Here is a 22,500-nt window from a genome sequence, read left to right on the forward strand (position 1 = left end):
TAATATAATCGTATACAATAAGCGATATGATTAACAATAAACAAGTTATATAATAAATCACATATATATATATACCTTTTTAATATCTAATATACTATACTGAGGAATACTAATCATATACATTACCCAAATTATAACATTTTCCTAATATTATAACAATAATAATATAATGTTTTATTATATTATAATCAGTATCCTTTTGTTATAAGATTCGCATTATATGTAATTTTTTATGGATCTACGAAAGAAAGGAAAAAAAAAAAAGAAAAAAGAAAGAATTGGGATTATAAAGGGTTAAAAAAATGGCCGGTGAGTTGAGACGTGTCCGAGGTTCCAAAGGGGTTCGTGCGACTTATGTACATACATTTTCTCTTTCTCTCTCTCTCTCTCTCTCTCTCTCTCTCTCTCTCTCTCTCTCTCTCCCTCTCTCTCTCTTTCTATCTCTCTCTTTTATTCAGTTTGACCTCGAGTAGGTCAAAGCATACAAGGAGTTACACGTGTGTGCTCGTACGCGTAAGAAAGAAGATTAAAAAGAGAGAAGGAAAAGAGACGTGCTCCAAAGGATAACCACGACCCGCTCATATATCTCGACCCACGCAGAAACATTCGTTTCTATGCGATCTCTAAAATGGATACCTTAATATGCCTTTCGCGGATGTTATTACGCGAGTGTCGGCTCCTTTTCTGTTTTCCTTGCTTATTCGTTCACGAACGAATAATGTCTTTTAAATCGTAGAAAATTCACTCCATAAAATTCCACGCTTTATCATTTATCTGACTATTTTGTCGTTTCATTGCTTTTTTCATTTCTCTCTCTCTCTCTCTCTCTCTCTCTCTCTCTCTCTCTCTCTCTCTCTCTCTCTCTTTACTTTCCCTTCATTTATTTTTTCTTTTTTCCTTTTTTTTTTTAATTATAAACAAAGTATTTATTCGGACACGCATCGAAAATTCTCCGAAGCCTTTTTGTCACGTTTTACTTTTGTCTAATTAAAGAAAAAAAAAAAAAAAAAAAATTTTTCTTTTTCTTTTTTCTTTTCGTAAAATCAAAGATTCCCTATCGTACAGATAGATATGATTTCTTTATATTTATTTTCTTCCTTTTTTTTTTATCCTTCTTCCTTCTCAATAAATACGAATAATTAATTGTATGTTCGCTTATGATCCCCTATATTCGTATTACGTATCGATATTTTATTATAAATACTGATAAGATTTATTTTAATTGTCATCGAACAAATTTTTTTAAAAATATTGTTTATATATATATATATATATATATATATATATATATATATATATATATATTATAAATAACAAACATTTTTTTCTAATCAATGAACGTTTCATTTTTTACATTTTTCTTTTTAAGAAAAAAAGAAGAAAAAATGAAAAATCCGTAAAATGTAATACGTAGAATGAAAATCCTCGTGAAAAGGAAATGAGAGAAGTCATCGTTGGTTTATATTATCTAAATACACGACGTGAATTTTAATATACGCACACACACATACACACGTACTCACACACACACACACACACACACACATATATATATATATATATACGTCCAACAGAATCGACAAATTCGATCGTAGGTGGTAATGATGAATCCAGTGTCGTTCTACAAGCGATGTTTAGACAAAATGCGTAGGCGTTAATGTCTTCATCCATTTCGTTTAACTATAACATCACAGTAGAGTAAAAAAAAAATATATATATATATACATATATATATGTATAGTTTAACATCAATGGGATATGTAAAACTTTGTTTATCGTTGGATTCTGTCATTCCATCCCTCCCACCCCCCTCCCTTCCTCTCTTCTTATTTACGATCTATTTTGGATCCTTTTCCAACGTCGACATTTCTAACATTCACGATAATATAATCTAAAATTCACGCTTTATTTAAAAATCTATAAAACTCTTTATAAAGCTTTAACTGTACAAGAGAAAGGAATAAGAAATGATCGTTTTAAACGAAGCTGTAACTAAATGCAACTATCTAGTAAGTTATATTATCCTTAAGGATAAGGATATGCTTGTATGAGGATGGAGAAATATTTAAGATTAACAAGGATAGAGATATGAAAAGAGAGAAAGGAAGACGTAAGAATGAATGAAGAATGAATGGGACGGAGACAGAGATAGAAAGAGAGATAGAGATAGAGAAGACAGATAGATAGACAGAGAGAGAGAGAGAGAGAGAGGGAGAGAGAGAGAGAGACAGACAGAGAGAAAAAGAGCGAGAGAAAGAGAGTCAGAGAGAGAGAGAGAGAAAGAGAGAGAGAGAGAGAGAGAGAGAGAAGAAGAAGAAAAAAGAAGAATATAAATAAGAATAAGAATAAGAGAATTGGCGGTGGCGAACGGTAGCTCGACGACTGACAGCACCCGAAGAATTAGTATCTTGTATCTGGCGAAGGGCGCCACAAATCATTTGGGGAGGCTGTCAGGCATACCTTAAGCTCAACGCACAACCAACCATCGTACCATACTTCTCTCTCTCTCTCTCTCTCTCTCTCTCTCTCTCTCTCTCTCTCTCTTTCTCTTTCGAAGAAGAAGAAGAAGACAGTGCGCGAAGCGAGCATGCGCACTTTCCTCTTCCTATTTCTCTCTTCTCTCTCTCTCTCTCTTTCGCTCTCTCTCTTTCCTCTCTCTCCTACTCGTTCACTGTCCCTTTTCCTACTTCCTCTCCCTTCGCTCCCTATCCTTTCCTTTCTCTTCTCTTTCTCGCTTGGAAAGCGGCGGAGTAAGATCAAAGGGAATACGCGTTGCCTCCTCCACCGCTAATGATATGCGATCTGTTGTCGGGTGCTCCCGAGACCTGGAAGCTCGAGGACATAAAATTCCATAGGACGGAAACGTTCCCCATTCCTGAAACGAAACGTACCGCTAAACTGCGAAACACCCTTGTCAGAAGTGCAAAATATATATATATATATATATATATATATATATATATATATAGATGTATGTATGTAGTTTTAGATAGATAAATAGATAGATAGATATGTACGTATCTATAAGCGGTATAAATGATGTAAAATATAAGATTAAAAGATTATTGTTAATGGTACAGACGTACACACTATAATATTTATAAAGATGCATTGTTTTGAGAGAAATTGAATAATATCTGCATTATTTTTAAGTATAAGATTTTCTTTGATTTTATTATATGTATATATGATTATTATAATTTAATTGTTATTTTATCACTTTGTGAGAAAAGTGAGAGATCGATAAATGACGTATTTTAAGAATTATATCAAAGAGTATTTCTAGTAATATTAATTATATATATATATATATATATATATATATATATATATAATCAATGTTGTTCGAAATATTACGAGTATGATTAATAATATACAAATTTTTAAAAATAATAATAATAATCATTATTATAAACATTAAAAGGGTTATTATTTCATTATTTTACGAAAAAATGAGAGTTGCGGTAAATGACGTATTCTAAAAATAAATTCAAAGAACATTTTTAATCCTATTAAGTGTATATATTAGATAATGATGTGAAAATAAGAAAGGAAAAGATATATATATATATATATATATATATATATATATAAAATATATATATAAAATATTAGGAGTTGATGATTAATGCTTTATATAAATTTTTAAAAATAATAATATACATGAAGTAAAAAACGTTATTATTTTATCACTTTTATGAAAAATTAGAGATTTATAAATGATTTTATGTATTTTAAGAATAAATTCCAAGAACATTTCTAATAGTATTATTATGTATATACATATATACATATATTAGAAACATATTCTTAGTATATAAAATATAAATATACAAAATATTCGGATTGTTAATATCATATATTTTAATACCATATAAATAAATCTATGAAATTATAATAATAACATGAAGTAATAAAAATGATCTTTTTTTATTCTTTACTGGAGAAATGAAAGCTCGTTAAACGACGTATTATTCTAAGAATAAATTCAAAGAAAATTTCTAATCTTATTAGGTTTATATATTTAACACTATGACAGGATAAGCTGTTATAAAGATGCAAAAGGGTATAAATTAAGATCCTTTCAGGTTTAATAGGTATATGAAAGGTCTCTCTCTCTCTCTCTCTCTCTCTCCCTTTCCCTCTCCCTCTCCCTCTCCCTCTTTTTCTCTTTCAAAGTTATAATCGATAAGGTTTACTTTATGGGTGTTAGAAAACTGTTCTAGAATAGTAATAAAGAGTAAGAGAGAGAGAGAGAGAGAGAGAGAGAGAGAGAGAGAGAGAGAGAGTAAGAGAGATCGAAGCTATTGAAAAATCAACGCCATTTCAGTATACGACGTCCGTTTCGTGTCTTTGACAGGAAAGATATCGTTTCCACCAGCTTGGTTCGAGTTTAACGCGCGTACAGAGAGAAAATAGAGAGAGAGAGAGAGAGAGAGAGAGAGAGAGAGTGATAGGGAGGGAGAAAGAGAGAGAGAGAAACGCTTTTAGGTAATGATCCATGTATGATCGATAACTCGCTTGGGTCGTCCTGCGGAATAACGTTAACGCGTCCGCGTGTTCCTTCAAACTTTTGATAATGCGAAATAAAAGTTCTCTTTTAAAGAAACTCTTCTACGGTTTGTCGACGTATTGAAATCATAACGTTTAGCTGTATATATATATATATATATATATATATATATATATATATATATATATATTTGTATCGCATTAAAGTGAAAAGTACTTAGTTCGCTTAGATCGACATTATCAATTTATCATAAGATTAACTTCGTCGGTAGTTTCCTGAAAGTTTCCCGATCGTGCGTAATCGAGTTAACTCGTTAACGATCGGCTATTATTCTTCGCGTGGTTAGATAATTCGTTTCTATGGGATTAATTATGCGATTAATTTTGAAAATTATCAAAGTATATATTATATTTCTATTGTCTTTCTAATCAATTATTAAATATAAATACAATAAGCATTTTGTACATTCAATATAATTAATTACTAAAAGATTTGAGGAAAAAAAAGAATATATATATATATATATATCACGAATTAATATTAATATTTATATTTAATTAATTATATCAAGTATATCTAATGTAAAATGTTTATATTTCAAAAAGTACGATATATTATCATTGCAAATAGACATGAGAAATATAGAAAGAGTTGAAAGATATAGAGAGAAAGATAGATAAAGGGTAAATTAAAATTTCCATTAAAAATGATAATCCATCGTATACTCGCAATAAATATTCGCATTTACGTGAAATTCGATAGAAACTTGCAAAAGCTCTTTCCTTCTATAACTTCGTCTCTATATATCTCACAGTCTGTCTTGAATAGCTCGAAGGTACCCAGGCACAGGCTTAATTTGCATTCCGGCGCGCGCATAATCCCAAACCGTCCAATATAATCCATCGTTACGCTTTCCTCCCTTAGCGTGAAACCGATGGAGCGTTGAGAGAGAAGGAACGGAAGGATATATATATACATATATATATATATATATATATATATATATATATATATATATATATAGATAGATATACAGATAGATAGATAGATAGAGAGAAAGAGAGATGGAGAGAGATAGGTGACGAGCCACAAAGTCCATCGTTTCGATCGCTTTGCCTAGCACGAATTACCGCCTCAAGCCCTTAACATGGATCAAAGGGACGAGAGACTTGGCAGCTTCCTTTTTCCTTGCCTTTCTCTCTCTCTCTTTCTCTCTCTCTCTCTCTCTCTCTCTCTCTCTCTCTCCCTCTCTCCTTTATATTGAAACTTGTCTTAACATATACGAATCCCAAGGTATTCGCTTTATCGCGTTCAGAAAGTGGCTCGATGTGCCTTTCATAAAGGGCATATAGAAGGTACTTGATACTTTCCCCTGCCAATTCAAGAAGAAACATATACCTAGAGATAGATATACAGATAATAGAAAAGTGATAGATCTTTTAAAACATTCTCTTTCCTCCCACCCCTTCTCCCATTCCTTCTTCCCCTCCATACCATTAGGATATACGTACGTATTAGGATACATGTTATAAATAAAATGTATATTTTATTGAATTTTACTATCGTAAATAAACCAACGATATTTATCCTTGTCGGATTTAGATATATGTTAATACGATTGATTATCGATGATTTTGTACGTTCCTTTTAATAAGTCGATTCGTAAAGGGGAGTGGGGAAAAAAAAAATGTCGGTCGGTATGATTAAGAAAAAAAAAAAAAAAAGAAACGCTTCAATTTTTGTACGGCATTAACGTCTTTTCTTTCTCGTTTTTTCTTTTGACAGGTGGCAGTGAAGATAATCGATACCCAACATGGCCGGCAGGATTACGTAATGAAGAATTTAACTCGTGAGGCTAAGCTATTATCGATGTTGCAACATCCGAGTATCGTTAGACTCTACGAAACGATTCAGGTGATTGGATATTTATGAAAGAGATAAAAAGCAAGAAATAAAAAAAAAAAAAAAAAGAAAAAAGAATTTCTTTTTTTTTTTTTCTTTTTTTTTTTTTCTTTTTTTTTTTTTACGACAATCAATCCGTTTACGGTGTTACTGTAATTAAGTGTACTGTGATATAGATATAGATCATGGGATCACGTGTTATGAAACTTTCAAGACTCTTTTTCCATCTCTCTTTTTCGTCCTCATCCTTCTCTCTCTCTTTTTCATCCTCATCCTTCTCTCTCTCTTTTTCATCCTCATCCTTCTCTCTCTCTCTCTCTCCCTCTCTCTCTCTCTCTCTCTCTCTCTCTCTTTATTTCTTTCTATCTCGTCAGAACTCTATGACAAATCGGTAACCTCCTAAAATTTCGCCAGCCGCAGAGCCAGTTAACGCCACCCAAGAGGGATGATCCATCTTTCAGGCTTTAATTAAACGTGCCATTTAACTGAATTTATAAACCTCTCGGGGGTTTAAAGGGAGAATTCAAAATGGGAAAACACAGGCACGCACGCAAGCATTCATGCACGCACGCACGCACGCACGCACGCACGCACGCACGTACGTACGTACGCACGCACATACAAACAAACAAACAAACAAACAAACACGCACATTTTTCGTCGTCGTAAGCAAAAGGCGATCACTACATTTATTTGTTAATTATACAATATAAAAATAAATGTAAAACGAATGATGCGAATGAATGTTTTTCTTTTTCTTCTTGTTCTTTTTGTTTTTTTTTTTTTTTTTTTTTTTTTTCATACTATCACCAATGCAAATTCATTTCGTTCGAACGATATGATCGTATCCAATCGATATCTTTTTAATTCGTACGTATCAATCGATATCTTTTTAATTTGAACGAAAAATCGTTCTTGCATTAAATCTTCTCCTTCTTGTTCTTCTTCTTTTTCTTCTTCTTCTTCTTCTTCTTCTTCTTCTTCTTCTTCTTCTTCTTCTTCTTCTTCTTCTTCTTCTTCTTCTTGTTCTTCTTTGGGGACGCATTAAAATGTCGACCTGAGTTACTTGTTCAAAATGTAGTAACGCGTTACAAACCTATGTATATAATAACTATGTACGTAGTAGTATGCATATAATACGCCCATGTATACCTGTAAATCGAGTTACTTTGACATGCGTGCGCGTACGCGCGCTCGCGCGAACGCTCGCGTTAATTAAGTCACCATTCGCTTCCTGCTTCTCTTCTTCGTCGTTTAAATAGAGTAATGATATTCGAGAGGGCCGACGTGCGACGGTAATTACGATCAAGAACCTGTTTTCTAACTACCGTTTAAAGCTATTCCTCCTTTCCAAGCGTATCTCTTCTCACGCGCAGCTTTTCGACGTTTTCTCTTTTTTCTCTCTCTCTCTCTCTTCTTTTCCTTTCTTTTTCCTCTTTCTCTCTCCTTTCTCTTGGCTTTTCTTTCTTTTTTTTTCTCTTTTTTTTTTTTTTGTTAACACGTCGATCAGATAACTTTGCAAATCTCTTTCTCTTTCTTTCTCTTTGTCTACCTTTTTCTTTTCTTTCTATAAGTAATTTACATCATAAAATCTAATACACTATGTTCTATCACGAATTACGAATTTACATAAGAGAAAATTAATGCTATAGTATTACGTAGAATTAAAGTCGACATATTAATCGATACTTTGAACTTTTAAATTATTATACGATCATTTATATTATATATATTTATGTTTGATTGAGTTTTCTGTTTTGTTTTTATTTTTTTTTTCTTTCTTTTTATTTTTTTTTTTTTTTTTTTTTGACAAAAGATCAATTGTTCGCTCGTCAATCGCGAAGGATTTATTTTTTGTCAGATTAAAAAAAAAAAAGAAAAAAAGAAGGAAAAGCAATGGAAAAGTTATGTTACATAGTATATTTATATTATACTTATTCCATAATATTTTGAGAATATAAATATATGTATATTACGTATATACATATTTTTAATCTAAAATAATATTATCGTTAGATAATATCTCTTTATTTATATCAAAAAATTGATCGACATTGGGATCAATCGAATGCATTTTATACTTATAATAATAATAATGAAAAGAAAAAAGAGAAAGAGCAAATATTATATATATCATAAACGCATATGATATGATACTTTTGTTAATTACAATAAACTACAATCTTAAATAATAACGTATATACTCGCAAATAAATAAAATATGTTCTATATGAATTTATCAAGTATCATAATTGAATTATTATTCTCGCTGTAATGCGACCCTTCGAAATATTCCATAAGAAAGGCTCGAGAAATGATTGAGAAACTTTTCGCCTCCTAATATCTTAGCGATTATCTTAGCGATCAAAAAAAAAAAAAAAAAAGAAAAAGAAAAAGAAAAAGAAAGAAAGAAAGAAAGAAAGAAAGAAAGAAAGAAAAAGAAACAAAAAACAGAAAGAAGAACGAAAGAAAAGATAGGAAAAAGAAAGAAAGAGAAAAGAAGAGACGAGAAAAAGAACAAACAAATCGTTCGAATCATATCTTAACGTTTATTTTTGTGCGATAAACGTTAAAAGAATTTACCAGCAAAAAAAAAAAATATTTATTTTTAGTTTTAGGAGATTTTGATTATCTTATACAAGGTTATACACGAAGGACGAAGACGTCACGAAATGAACGTCGAAACGGGTGCGCCGGCACGTTACCTACAATATTTTTACACACGAATAGAATCCAAAGAAGAGAAGAAGAGAGGAAAGAGAGAGAGAGAGAGAGAGAGAGAGAGAGAGAGAGAAAGATGTAATAGGAGAGAAGTAGAAGGAGAGGGATTTAGAAACAGGCCTTTTTATCGTGAGCTCAGAGGGCGAAAGACCGTGAGCGGTGTTCGTTATCCATGGGCGCTGCCGCGGCTGTCGCAAACCGGGCTTGCAATTCGTTCGTTCCTCTGGTATAAGGGCTAAGCGCATTGTTTGACCGCGCTGCAGCGAACCTCGCGGAAATTACCTCCGTAATTAAAAGAATATTCCAACCCCTTGCTCGTCGTGGGTGCAAAGGGTGCCAAGCCTCTCCTTTTCCCTCTTTCTCTCTTTCTCTTTCTCCTTCTCTCTCTTTCTCTCTCTCTTTCTCTTTTACTCTCTCTTTCTTTCTGTTTTATATTACACATTCACTTACTCTTTCTTTTACGTATATACGCGTTCTCTATCTCTCTAACTAACTAACGCACACATATATACATACTCTCTTTCTCTCTTTCTCTTTCTCTAATATACGCATATATGTAATCTTTCTTTCTCTTTCTCTCTCTCTCTCTCTCTCTCTCTCTCTTGCTTCCTCTATCTTTCTCTCTGTCTTTCTTGCTCGTGAACTTCGATGGAAACCCTTTCGACGAGTAACAACCCCTGCTCGTACTACCCTGGGAAGCTACATCTGCTGCTACCCTGAAAGTCGAGGGTCCAATAGTGAAAGAGAAAGAGAAAGAGAGAAAGAGAGAGAGAGAGAGAGCGAGTGACTGAGTGAGTGAGTGAGTGAGTGAGTGAGTGAGTGAGTGAGTGAGTGAGTGAATGAGTGAGTGGAAGGAAAGAGTAAAGAGAAAAAAGCTGCCTCGTGAGCTCTTTCATTCGGAAGGGGTCAAAAGGTGAAGGAGGATGAGGTGAGAGCAAGCGAGCGAACGAGTGAAAGAGAGAAAGAGACAGAGAGAGAGAGAGAGAAAGAGAGAGAGAAAGAGAGAGAATAAGAGAGAAAAGGAGAGATGAGGGAGATGAGAAAGATCGGGTGCAAAGCAGTAGAGATTAAAAAAGCAAGCGCGTACTATACACGCAGCATGGTTAATAACGACAGTGAAAACGCTTCTATGTTGAATCGGGCTTGTCAACCCGTAGTACAAATTCGAAGTGTCATTACCGGCCCATCTTTGCCTCATCTTACGGATGCCTGCTCGTACAAACTCCTCGCTCGTGACGTGCATTTTTACAATGAACCTTTCTAATTAAGCTCACTCTACATCTTGTTTATGTGTGTGTGTGTGTGTTATTTTTTTTTTTAATACACAGATATGTATATATATATATATATCTGTGCAAGAATGGAAGTCTTTGTATGGTTATTTCTCTTTTTTTTTATTTCTTTCTTTCTGTCCTTTTTTTTTCTTTTTTTTTTTCTTTTTTTACATATCTATATACGTACACTTTTACGTATAGCTCTCCCTATATCTGACAGAATTGTTATTTTTTATCACACAATTAAAGAAACAATTACATTATGTTAATAATAATGTGTATTCATAATAATATGTGATTATACTTTTCAGACGAACTTTTTCTACATTTATACGTTCATCAAATTTATTATTATTATTATTATTGTTGTTATTGTTGTTGTTGTTGTTGTTTTTTATATTTATTTTCGACACTAGAAATCTAAAATAATAAATATATTATCATTGATTTATTTTCATTATAGCTTATAGTTCGCAGATTTTGAAATGTTGATTAATAACTTATTATTATAATATTGTAATTTTGTTTATATAAATTATTATCTTTATTTGATCCATATTATTATATTTTTGGTATTGGGTATTTGTATTTTTTTTTATATCAATTAATATATTTATCTGATATATTTTAATATATATACACACACACACACACACACACATTTGGTATACAGATATATTAATTATCATTTTTTATTTTCAATTGTATAATTTATTACTTACAGAAATTTTTGAAATATCATTCAATCTATATTATTTATTTATACTAATGTATATTACAAAGTTCATTAACGCGTTTAGAAAAAAAAAAAAAAAAAAAACGAAAACGAAATCCTTACGAGATACACGATGTTTAAATTTCTTCTCGATAATCCTTAAATAATAAAAATGAAATTTTTCAAAGATTTATTTTACAAGCATCGTATAACTTGTAAAATGCTTATATGGCGTTTGAAAAATTTCATTTCTCTCGGCTGTCTGTCGATTCATTTTTTCAGAAAGAAAATAGATTATAGAGATAGAGATAGAGATATAGACGAAGATAAAAAGAGATTAATGATCAACGTCCATAGAAAAATTCTCTTCAATGTTGGATTATTCGTCAAATGAAATTCTTGATGAATGCGAACGTCAATGTTATTCGCCGAGATAGGTAATTCAATATTCCGAGGGTAATATAACGCAAACTCGACAGGATTCTGGACAGGGAGGTCAGTTTCCGAAAATTAATTAGATCTCGTCGACGTTCTATGCCCTTAGGCGTCTATCGACGGAACGTAACACACGTTGAAATTGGAGAAAAACGAGGAAAACGAGAGGAAGGGAAGATCAAACGATTCGATGGGATATAACAAAAAAAAAAAAAAAAAGAAAAAAGAGAACGAAACAAAAAAGAACACGAAACAAAATAAAACAAATATGTGTATATATATATATATATAAGGCATGTGTTACACGATAAAAAAAAAAGAGAATGCGTGTATAACTATTTTATTTTTTTTCTTTTTTTCTTTTCTTTTTTTCCTTTGCCAAATTGAATAAAATCTATAGTTCTCAATTTCATCTAAATAAATATCTATTCCATATTCACGTATCGTAATCTTTATTACAAGAGATACAAATCGTTTGGAGTTCTCTTTCTCTCTCTCTCTCTCTCTCTCTCTCTCTCTCTCTCTCTCTCTTTCTCTCTTTCTTTTCTTCGATATTCGTTTTTGGATCCTTCGCAGCATCTGTGACTGCATAAAACACGCAAGATACATTTTCTCGTCCTTTCTCGTTTTATGGGTTACAATCAGTAACGATATCTCTCTACCATAAGCTACAGTCTTCAAGATATATCAAAAAGAATTAACAAAAAAATTAAAAAAAAAAAAAAAAATATTAACGAAGTAAAGAAAGTATAAATAATGTTTAATATAAAGAAGAGATACGATAAATATTCATTATCCAATCTTTGTGATAACGATGACGATGACGATGACGATGATGATGATAATGATAATGATAATGATAATGATAATGATGATGATGATGATAATGATTATTTTTATTATTAACAATTGTTCATCATCATCATCATCATCATCATCATTATTATCATCGTCATCATTATTATCATCATTATCATCATCATTATTATTATTATTATCATCGTTATCATCATCATTTTTATTATTATTATTATTATTATTATTATTATTATTATTATTATTATTAAAGTACTGTCATTTATTTATTATACAAGTATTGTCATTATTATTATTATACAAAAGTACTGTCATTTGTCGTTCAACGAACGACCCAATTTCAATGACTTAATGCCGTTTACGATATTGCGAATCGATTCATCAAACGAAATTGTCGAGTCTGTTTAATCCTAAAGAACGAGCACGATCGATCATTTTGATAAAAGCTGGGGAAAACAATAACGCGTGTGCATTCTCGTCTCGAATAAGTTTTTGTTGGAAAACGAAATCGAATATTTTTAAAATAATCAGTATTTAAAAAAAAAAAAAAAAAAAAAAAGAACAAGAAAAGAAAGATAGTAGGAGTGGGCGGGGACTGCAAAAGATAGGACAAGAAAACATTGAACGTATTACAGTTTTACAATTATCATTAGTCAAAATTATCATTTGAAATATATAACTTTTATAGTTATATTTTTAGTTATCTTTTTTTATTCGGGTTTTGAATACAACTAAACTTTTTGTAATTTTTTTTTCCTGTTATCTTTATGGTTTCATATCTATCTATATATATATAGATTATTGTCGACTATATATAAACAACGTGCTACAAAATTACATGTATTATATCATAATTACTTTTTCTTTTTCTTTGTCTTTTTTTTTATTCCTATCTTATTGTACAAAAATTTATTATACTTTACGTACGAACAGGTATATAATACGTGTACATAAATGTTTTCCTTTTGTTTTGTTTTGTTTTGTTTTTTTTTTCCTTTTTTTTTTTTTTTTGAATTTTCTTTATCCTCGGATATGTTTCGTGGTAATGTAACGAAAAAACAAAAAAAAACAAAAAAAAACAAAAAAAAACAAAAAAAAGAAAATAAAAGAAAAAACAATGGGTTTAGTCAAACTTCAAAATTGACAAATTTGAGATCAATTTGGTTATCAATAATTTGTCAAATTCCTTCAACTTGACGAATCGAAAACAATAAAGAACAGATATTTGCTCATCCCTTTTAAAAAGTGTATTCGATAATGACCGGTATTCTTCGATAAAGGCACAATGACGCAAGGGTGTTTCATTCTCATCGGGATCGCGGCGGGTTTAATCGGATTATGTCGAAACCGTAAGATATATGACCCTCGTATACGATTCAATTTCTGTCCATAAATTTTATCCGCTCGATTTAAATGGCACGCACGCGAGTACGAGCTTCACTGAAGTACCCAGAATCCCGTAGGAGAAAATATCGTTCACTCTCTCTCTCTCTCTCTCTCTCTCTCTCTCTCTCTCTCTCTCTCTCTCTCCCTCTCTCTTTCTCTTTCTCTCTCTCTCTCTTTCTCTCTTTCTCTCTTTCTCTTTCTCGGCACATATGCGAAAGATGTGCCATCTTTTCTCGGTTGAACGCCGAAAGAAGGAAAAAAAAAAAAAAAAGAAAAAAACGTCTTCGTGAAACTTGCCAAAATAGAAAAATGTATGAAGTATATACTTGCCAAATGGAATAAGAGATCGCTCTCTGTACAGTGGAATTGACTTTCTAATGAAAAAGATAGAGAGAGAGAGAGAGAGAGAAAGAGTTTCGTAAGCCAACATTTCATTTTTCCCCAGCATCCTTTTTATCACTTTTTATCGAATGTATCGAGAAAGTGGGCGGACTCAAGGATACCTATCTTCTTGATTATATTATATGTCCGAATGGATTGAAATTAACTATTCCTAAACTTTTTACATCCTTTGTCGTTGAGAACGGATAAAACATTTGAAAGATATAATTTATTTTAATCTATGATATATATATATATATATATATATATATATACATATATATATATATGTGTGTGTGTGTGTGTGTATACATAATTTTATTTTACGATTCTCAATTCTTGATTATATAAGGAAACAGAAAAAGTATTTGTTCTTTTTTTTTTTTCTTTTCTCAAATTCCTATTCAAAATCACGTTTTTATAAACGCAAATATATATATACATATATACATTATTTTTCTGTATCACTGTATCACGATCGTATAATATTATGAAACATATCTCGTGTATTAATTATTATTAAAAATTAAATGTTAAAAATTAAAAATAAGAAAGATTTAATCGACCGTCATTGTTTACGTTCGAATAATAACGAAGAAGATAATCACACATTGTATATGTATTGTATATGAAGAAAAAAAATATATATATATATATATATATAGAAAAAGAGAGACACAGAAAGAGAGAAAGAGAGAGAGAGAGAGAGAGAGAGAGATAGAAATAATTATAATAAAAAATTTTCCGTCGAAGTAATAATTTCGTAGGTCCGAACTATTATTTTTTCCAACGATTGAAGTTTGCAAAAAAAAGAAAAAAAAAAAAAAAGAAAAGAAAAGAAAAAAAAAGGAAGAAAGAAAACAAAAATGAAAGAAAAGGAAAGAATTTTTTATATTGTCCTTGGTACCATTTCAAACCTGTCAGAAAGTGAGATCTTCGTGAAACGTCAATGTCATAGTTAATTTGTGTAACATGTTCACAGTACGGATCTGTGTACTACCTCGTGATGGAACTTGCAACCGGTGGCGACCTGTGCACCCATATTAAGCAACAACCAAGCGGCATGCTCGATGAGATGACCGCCAAGCTCTACACCAGACAGCTGGTCGGTGCGTTGAAACACATGCACTCCAGGGGAATCGTTCATCGGTGAGTCGGCAAAGAGAATTATTTATCTTCTAGCAACGTTATATCTACGTATATATCTACGTATATATACGTATTCATATACCTATATGTATATGTATATGTATATTCCCATCCTCAAATCATAATCCCGTTTTGATGTACCACCGTTACTCCTCGTCTATCCTATTTCGAGTTACTGATCAAATATTTAATTCTTCGGTCTGACGCATCGTCTAGCCTTTTCCATGTACCTGTATACGTATACATATATATATATATATATATATATGTATGTATGTATATGTGTATGTGTGTGTATGTATGTATCCATCATCGATCTGTGTTCTCCTCGTACTTTCATATATCATTCATATAGGAATATATTTAAAAATAAAAGATTTTTACATTTTCTTTCATTTTTTCTTTTTTTCTTTCTTCATTAAATTATTAAATATTAATATATTGGACATCGTAATTATAAAGAAGAAATTGTATACGTATATATTTATATAATCGTTCATTCCCATCGTAAGTTTAATTTAAACTATTTAAAAGAAATTTTCTCGTATGTTTTCATATTAAATGATTATTCAATAATTTTTTCATAATAATAATAATAATTATTATTATTATTATAAAAAGTTATAAGGGAAAAAATAGAACGTAATTTCTTAATATCGAAATCCAATGTGTTTTATTTTCAATTATGAAAAATATTAAAGAGCGATGAGTATGTATTATAAAGTCAATCAAAATTTTATAGATATATCAAATAAAAATAATTATAAAACTAAATAATAATAATAATAATAATAATAATAATAATAATAATAATAATAATAAAAAGTTATACGAGATATTATAAAGAAATATCATAATGTATTAAATATTGCAAAAAAAAAATTGAAATTTTAATAAAGATATATAATAAATGTAATAATAAATATAAATAATAATAATATAAAATGATAAGAGACAATGCAAGGTAATATAATATCGAAATGAAATACTTTCTATGTTGAGTTTGGAAATTCAAGAAGAGAGGTAATGTAGTTGACTGTTTATATACACACGTGGGACGGTTACCCACGCAGTGTCAAACAACACCCAGACGAAGGTGTAAACTATGTGTGAGTATAAAAGATGCAACATGAGTTTCATATCTCTCTTGTATATATTTTCAAAACCAACTACATTTTAACGACCATTAATTACGGTACGTGATGCTCTGAGTTTATTACTCTCATCATCTCTCTGAGAAGTAGCATATTCGTTTCCATGAACATAGTTAGTTCTAGTGACACGTAGGAAACGTACGTAATCGGTCATTACCATACTCTAGAACTACTATTTATGTATGTATATATATGCATATATATATATATGTGTGTGTGTGTATGTGTGTGTGTATATACTTTACGAACAGCTGCCACTCGTCTTGATATCTTCTCTTTTATGACGATCTTTTTATTGAATATTATTAGATAGTAAACGATTTACAGGAGAAAAGAGAATTTATTTTATCTACAATATCGAATGAAATTGACGGTAGGATTTTTATTTATTTACTTATTTATTTCTTTTCTTTTTTTTTTTTTCTTTTTCTAACGAGTATAAGAAAAAAAGGGATTGATCAAATTCGTTAATAAAGTCTAATTATTTTATTGATCGTATTTAATAATCAAGTATCTATCGTAAAATGTGATTTTAATCGCGCAATTTTATGCACATTATATCTATTTGAAAAATAATAAATAATTATGTACAAACGTATCATCAATTATGAAAAATACGTGAAGATTATATATATATATATATAATTTTTTTTCTTGTTTTTCTTTTTCTCTTGAATTTGTATACTTTAATAAAAACTTTATCAAACAAAATTATTTCTAACAAAATTATAAATTATTATTATAATATATTTTCACGTTAGATTTAAAAAAAAAAATCCTTCATTAATTAATAATAAACATTTAATAATCGGCATCGTATTCTTGATTTCTTATTATTTTTTCTTTGTTGGATTAAAAGAAAAAGAAAAAAGAAAAAAAAAAAGAAAAACATATGCTTTGCTTATTAAAAACAGGTTTAAATATAACATAATTTATATACTATGATCGTTCGACGAGATATTTTCTTCGAAGTTCAAAAGGAAGAAAAGCTACAAAGAGAGAAAGAAAAAGATTGAGTGAAAGAGAGAGATAGATAGAGAAAGAGAGAGAGAGAGAGAGAACAAAAAGAAAGAAAGAAAAAGAAGAGAGAAAAAAAAACAAGTAAAAAAATCGACGAAAAAGACGGTAAGAGGGAAATTTTTCAGGGGCGTTTATGAAACACCGGTGAAGGGCTCCAAGTTGTTGCCTTTGCAACGAACGATCCCGTAATAAAGGGAAACACGTGACGCCCGAACGAGGCCGAGAGTTGAACAACGTCGCCGCCGTCGCGCCGTTCAAAAGAGATTTGCGAATATAAAGCAGGCAACACACAATATGCGATACACCCGTCGGTAGTTTGCTTCCGCGTCAAAAGTGCAAACTCTCAATCTCGGATGATGGTGATAGATCGTCTCTCTCACGTTCAAACTCAGTGAGGGTTGTGTGTCAGAGTTTAAGAAAAGAAAAAAAAAATTATCGCAAACGATATCGCCCACCTCCCCCTTTCGCCTTCGCCCTTGCCCTTTTCCCTCGATCTTCTCCCTCGCCCTTCTTCCAATCCTTGCAGTGCGCTTTTTATTCGCACGTTTTAGATCGTTTCTAAAAATTATTTTTAAAATATAATTACCCCCGTTGGACAGAATAATTATTTACTAATAATATATATTGTGTATATTTATATATATATATATATATATATATATATATATTTATATTAAATAAAAAATTATTATTAATAAATAATTATTCTTTCCATCTCGATAATAACTTTTTTTAATAATATATATTATGTGTGTGTATGTGTTTGTATATATATATATATATATATATATATATATATATATATATCATTAATAAAATGTATTCGATAATTTTATAATAAAAATATTAATTTCCGATATTAATGATACGAATAATGTAATAAACGAATCATCGTAAAATTTATTAAGAATAATATTGGTCATAATATGAGTCGCTCTTTTTTTCTGTTATAAATGATAACATATGTATGTATGTATGTATGTATGTTTTTTTTTTCTTTTGTATATAAAAATAAGAATTTCAGAACGAAACGTACTATTGCGATATTTTTCTCATATTTCTCATTGTGCGATCACCAAAATCGTTATTTCTGTTAGATCACTAAGAATCTCTTCGTATATTTTGCTTTTAATTCACATTCTCAAAATTAGAAAAATAATCTAGAACGAATATTAATCACGATATTGATCAATTCTCTAATGTCGAATTTATCGAACGTCGTATTAAAGTAAGTTTTGTAAAAAAGAAAAAAAGAAAAGAGAAAAGAATTGAAATCATTCAAAATAACACTTCATAACCATCGAACTGCATGTTATTCGAAAAGAAAAGAAAAGAGAAAAAGATGATGGGATTTAATTTTTTTCAAATAAAAAAAAAAAAAAAAAAAAAAAAAAAAAACAAGAAAAAAGAAAGAAAAAAGAGAAAAAGCAAAAGAAAAGAAGGAGAAAGCAAAAAAAAATACGAATTTAATGCGTCGCTGACGTAACGAAAAAAAAAAAAAAGAAAAAAGAGAAAAAGAGAAAATGAAAAACAAAAAACAGAAAGAAAGAAAGGAAAGAAAAGGAATGAAAAATATCTTCTCTATATGACATCATAAATATATAATATCATATAGTATAAATATAGGATATTCATTTTATATTATTGCTAAAAAATATAAATAAAAAAGAAATGCTAGAAAATATAAAGAAAAATATAAATTTTACGTTAATTTGTAATAAGAATTACCTTTTAATTATTTTCTCACTCGTACCACTTTTCAAAATCAACGACTCGTTATATATATATATATATATATATATATATATATATATATATTTATTTATTTAATTTAATCTGACGATAACTATCACTCTCCTGAAGAAATCGATTTTATATACCTTCTATTATATATCCTCACATTTTACTTCCCGAATTACGAAACTCAAAGGAAACATTCTCGAGTCGTGAAATCGGATATCCTTCGTACGAAATAGAAACGTCCCGTGACTACCCTTCAAGGAGTTTCCTCTATATCGCGAAGGACTCGTGTCCGAGTTGATCCAGATTAGAAGGGACCTTTCGATATTTTTCTATTCCTATACAAGAGTATGGCTTTCAAAGAATATATACATATATATATATATATATATATATATATATATGTATGTATATATATATATATATATATATATATGTATGTATATATTCTATACAGTATCTCTTTCTCTCTTTTTCATCCTTTGTGGTAAGGACCAGTCAGTACCTCTTATGAGGATACGCAGCCAATATCCTGATCCTCGGTAGGCGGATAATTGATCCGTACTTTTCCCTCGTTCGGTTCAGCTTCGTCGTTTTCACGTAGACCGGCGATAATTCTCTCTCTCTCTCTCTCTCTCTCTCTCTCTCTCTCTGTCCCCCTCTCTTTTTCTCTTTCTCTCTCTCTCTCTCTCTTTCTAGTTCTCTCTAATTTTCTCACTCCCTTTCTTCTTCTATATCTCTATATTTCTCTTCTTCTTCTTCTTCTCTCTCTATCTCTCTCTCTCTGTCTCTCTCTCTCTCTCTTCCACGCCATCTTTCTTTCTCTATCTATTTCAGTCTTATTCTCTTTCTCTTTACTCGTAAGAACTTCGAGTTTTGTTTCTTTTTTTTTTTTTTTTCGAAAGAGAGAGCATGTAGGAATGATAAAAAAAAAAGTGAAAGAAGAATAGAAACGAAAGAAAGAAGAAAGGGAGAGAATAAGGAAAATAGGAAGGAAGGATGGAAAGAAGGGAAGAAGAAAAAAAGGGAAAGGTCCTTTGCTCGGCTAAGCCCTCTTCCATCGTAAAGGACCGTACCGAATATCTTGAACCTTTCGTTTTAATTCCAACGAACGCCTCCGGTTTGCTCTTCCATTATTTGTCGGACAAAGCGAACGTTGCTACTCCTCGATGCCCAAGGGTATCAACTTCCGGCGAATCTCGAACGAACCGAGATTACAGTTTTCCGATATATGCTCTCTCTCTCTCTCTCTCTCTCTCTCTCTCTCTCTCTCTCTCTCTCTCACTCTCACTCTCACTCTTTCTCACTCTTTCTCACCCTTTCTCTCTTTTTCTTTTTTTTTCATTCTTTCGGTTTCCTTGCGAGTACAACCGAGAGAAGTTTATCGGGTCTTTATGAACTACAAAAAGGAAGAAGGAGCTCTTTGAGAAAGTGGAAAAGTCGGAAGTTAGCCGAACAAATGTTATAACAGACGTAGTTTTACTTTTCGAGAAAAATTGTTCACGACGATTCCTAAGACTTTTTACATTTTCATTGTACTTTCGGGAAAGACGATATAAATCGTGGGTTTTTTTCTTTTCTTCCTTTTACCACTTCTTCTTCATTTCTTTTTTCTTTTTTAATTTTTTTTTTTTTTTTTTTTAATATTCTTGCGAAGTGGATTTCTATTTAATGGTACATATATATATATATATATTTATTGAAACTTGTTTCTTTGAAATGTTTTTTGTTTATAATAATTTTCCGACACGACGTGATTCGTTGAATCTTTGTTATCTAGTAGTTAATTAAAAAAAAAAAAAAGAAAAAAAAAGAAGAAAGTAGATTTCAACGTAATAAATCGGTTTTTAATTAATTAACGACAGTATCTATCTCTTTTTTTTCTTTTCCTAATGCTCTATTTAACGACAATGAGAAGATATATATATATATATATATACCGAATTAAAATCATTTCTATCATTTTAAATATCTAAACAGGAAAAATAGAAAATTATTCAAATAGAATTAACACATTCTTATACATATTGATTCCATATCAACTTATCTATTAACTTATATACATAAGTATTTATAGAAAAAAAAAAAGAAAAAAAAAAAAGAAAAAACACACAAAGATATAAAATATCAAATACACATACACACACATATATATATACATATATATATATATATAAATTATTTAATTAATTAATTAATTAAAATATCCTTCTTATACTTAATTACATATATGAAAAAAGAAAGATACATATATAGAGAAAGAAATAGAAAGAATATGCAAAAATAATAAGAAGTATAACAATTTAAGACGAAAAATTTCTACCGTTATGATATAAGATAAGTCAGTAGTTTCAACGTCTTTCAGTTAGGTTTTCATGGGAAAAAAGTGGAATGGGAAAAAAGAAGAAAAAAAAAGAAGAGAAAAAAGAGAGAGAGAGAGAGAAATTATAACACGGCAAAGTATCTATCTCGCTAGACATTAATGGGCACGAGCACTCAGATTACTCACTAAAGTACAGTACTTACGCCTCTGTATATCCTTCTATGCCGTTATAAGTTAGCGCTCGCGCAAGCACACACACATACACACACACACACACACACTCTGAAGGCGCACAGAGATAGCTCACAACGCTATCTCCTTCGGTCCAAACTGCTTCCTCCGCTAATCAGGTTTACGACTGCTTAATTGGCTCTGCTGAAGTGCTCGCGCGCGCATTCAACCTTGACCCCAAGGAATGTCCCTTATTTTCATTATATTGTAACGATCCTAAACTCGTACGAAATACTTTCTTTCCTTTTCCCCATTCGATTTATCTACGACGAATTTATTAGGTTAATCAATATTACATTTTATTATCAGTTTGTCGTTTTATTCGAAGATAGAAATTAGTAAAAGTAAAGGAAAAAAAGAAAAAAAGGAAAAGAAAAAGAAAATATAAGTAAATATTTATATATTAATTTGATATATGAAGATTTATAATAATTATAAATTATTTATATCTTTAACATTAGAGAAAACTTTCGACTATCTTGCTTCGACGATGTTTACTCTAATACGATCTAAACGTTACTGATATGACGTCTGTCATCTCCTTTAGTCAAAGTCACGTGATAAACTAATGAAAAAAAAAAAAAAGAAAACGAATGAACGAGACATCAGAAGAAATGAAAACAAAATAAAGGTTCACATTGTCATACGATAATCAAAAGATAAACATTCGATGAAGAATATCTTTCCGATTGTATGTAGATGATATTAAATCGAGTAATATTAAATTAATATAATGATAG

The 22,500-nt window shown here is 30.4% G+C and overlaps 1 protein-coding gene across 1 annotated transcript in view; it reads left to right on the plus strand.

Moving 5' to 3' along the window:
* Positions 1 to 22,500, plus strand: part of LOC118439950 (MAP/microtubule affinity-regulating kinase 3-like) — a 109,968-nt gene that overhangs the window by 33,012 nt on the left and 54,456 nt on the right. Inside the window, exons 2-3 of the mRNA XM_085661328.1 lie at positions 6,299 to 6,427; positions 15,126 to 15,292. Coding sequence (XP_085517454.1) covers positions 6,347 to 6,427; positions 15,126 to 15,292 — 248 coding nt within the window. The 5' untranslated portion in view covers positions 6,299 to 6,346. The remainder of the gene's footprint in view (positions 1 to 6,298; positions 6,428 to 15,125; positions 15,293 to 22,500) is intronic.

The sequence above is a fragment of the Vespa mandarinia genome, chromosome 14, assembly GCF_050613455.1.
Source record: "Vespa mandarinia isolate Hongniang chromosome 14, ASM5061345v1, whole genome shotgun sequence".
In the NCBI taxonomy this organism is placed as follows: Eukaryota; Metazoa; Arthropoda; class Insecta; order Hymenoptera; family Vespidae; genus Vespa; species Vespa mandarinia.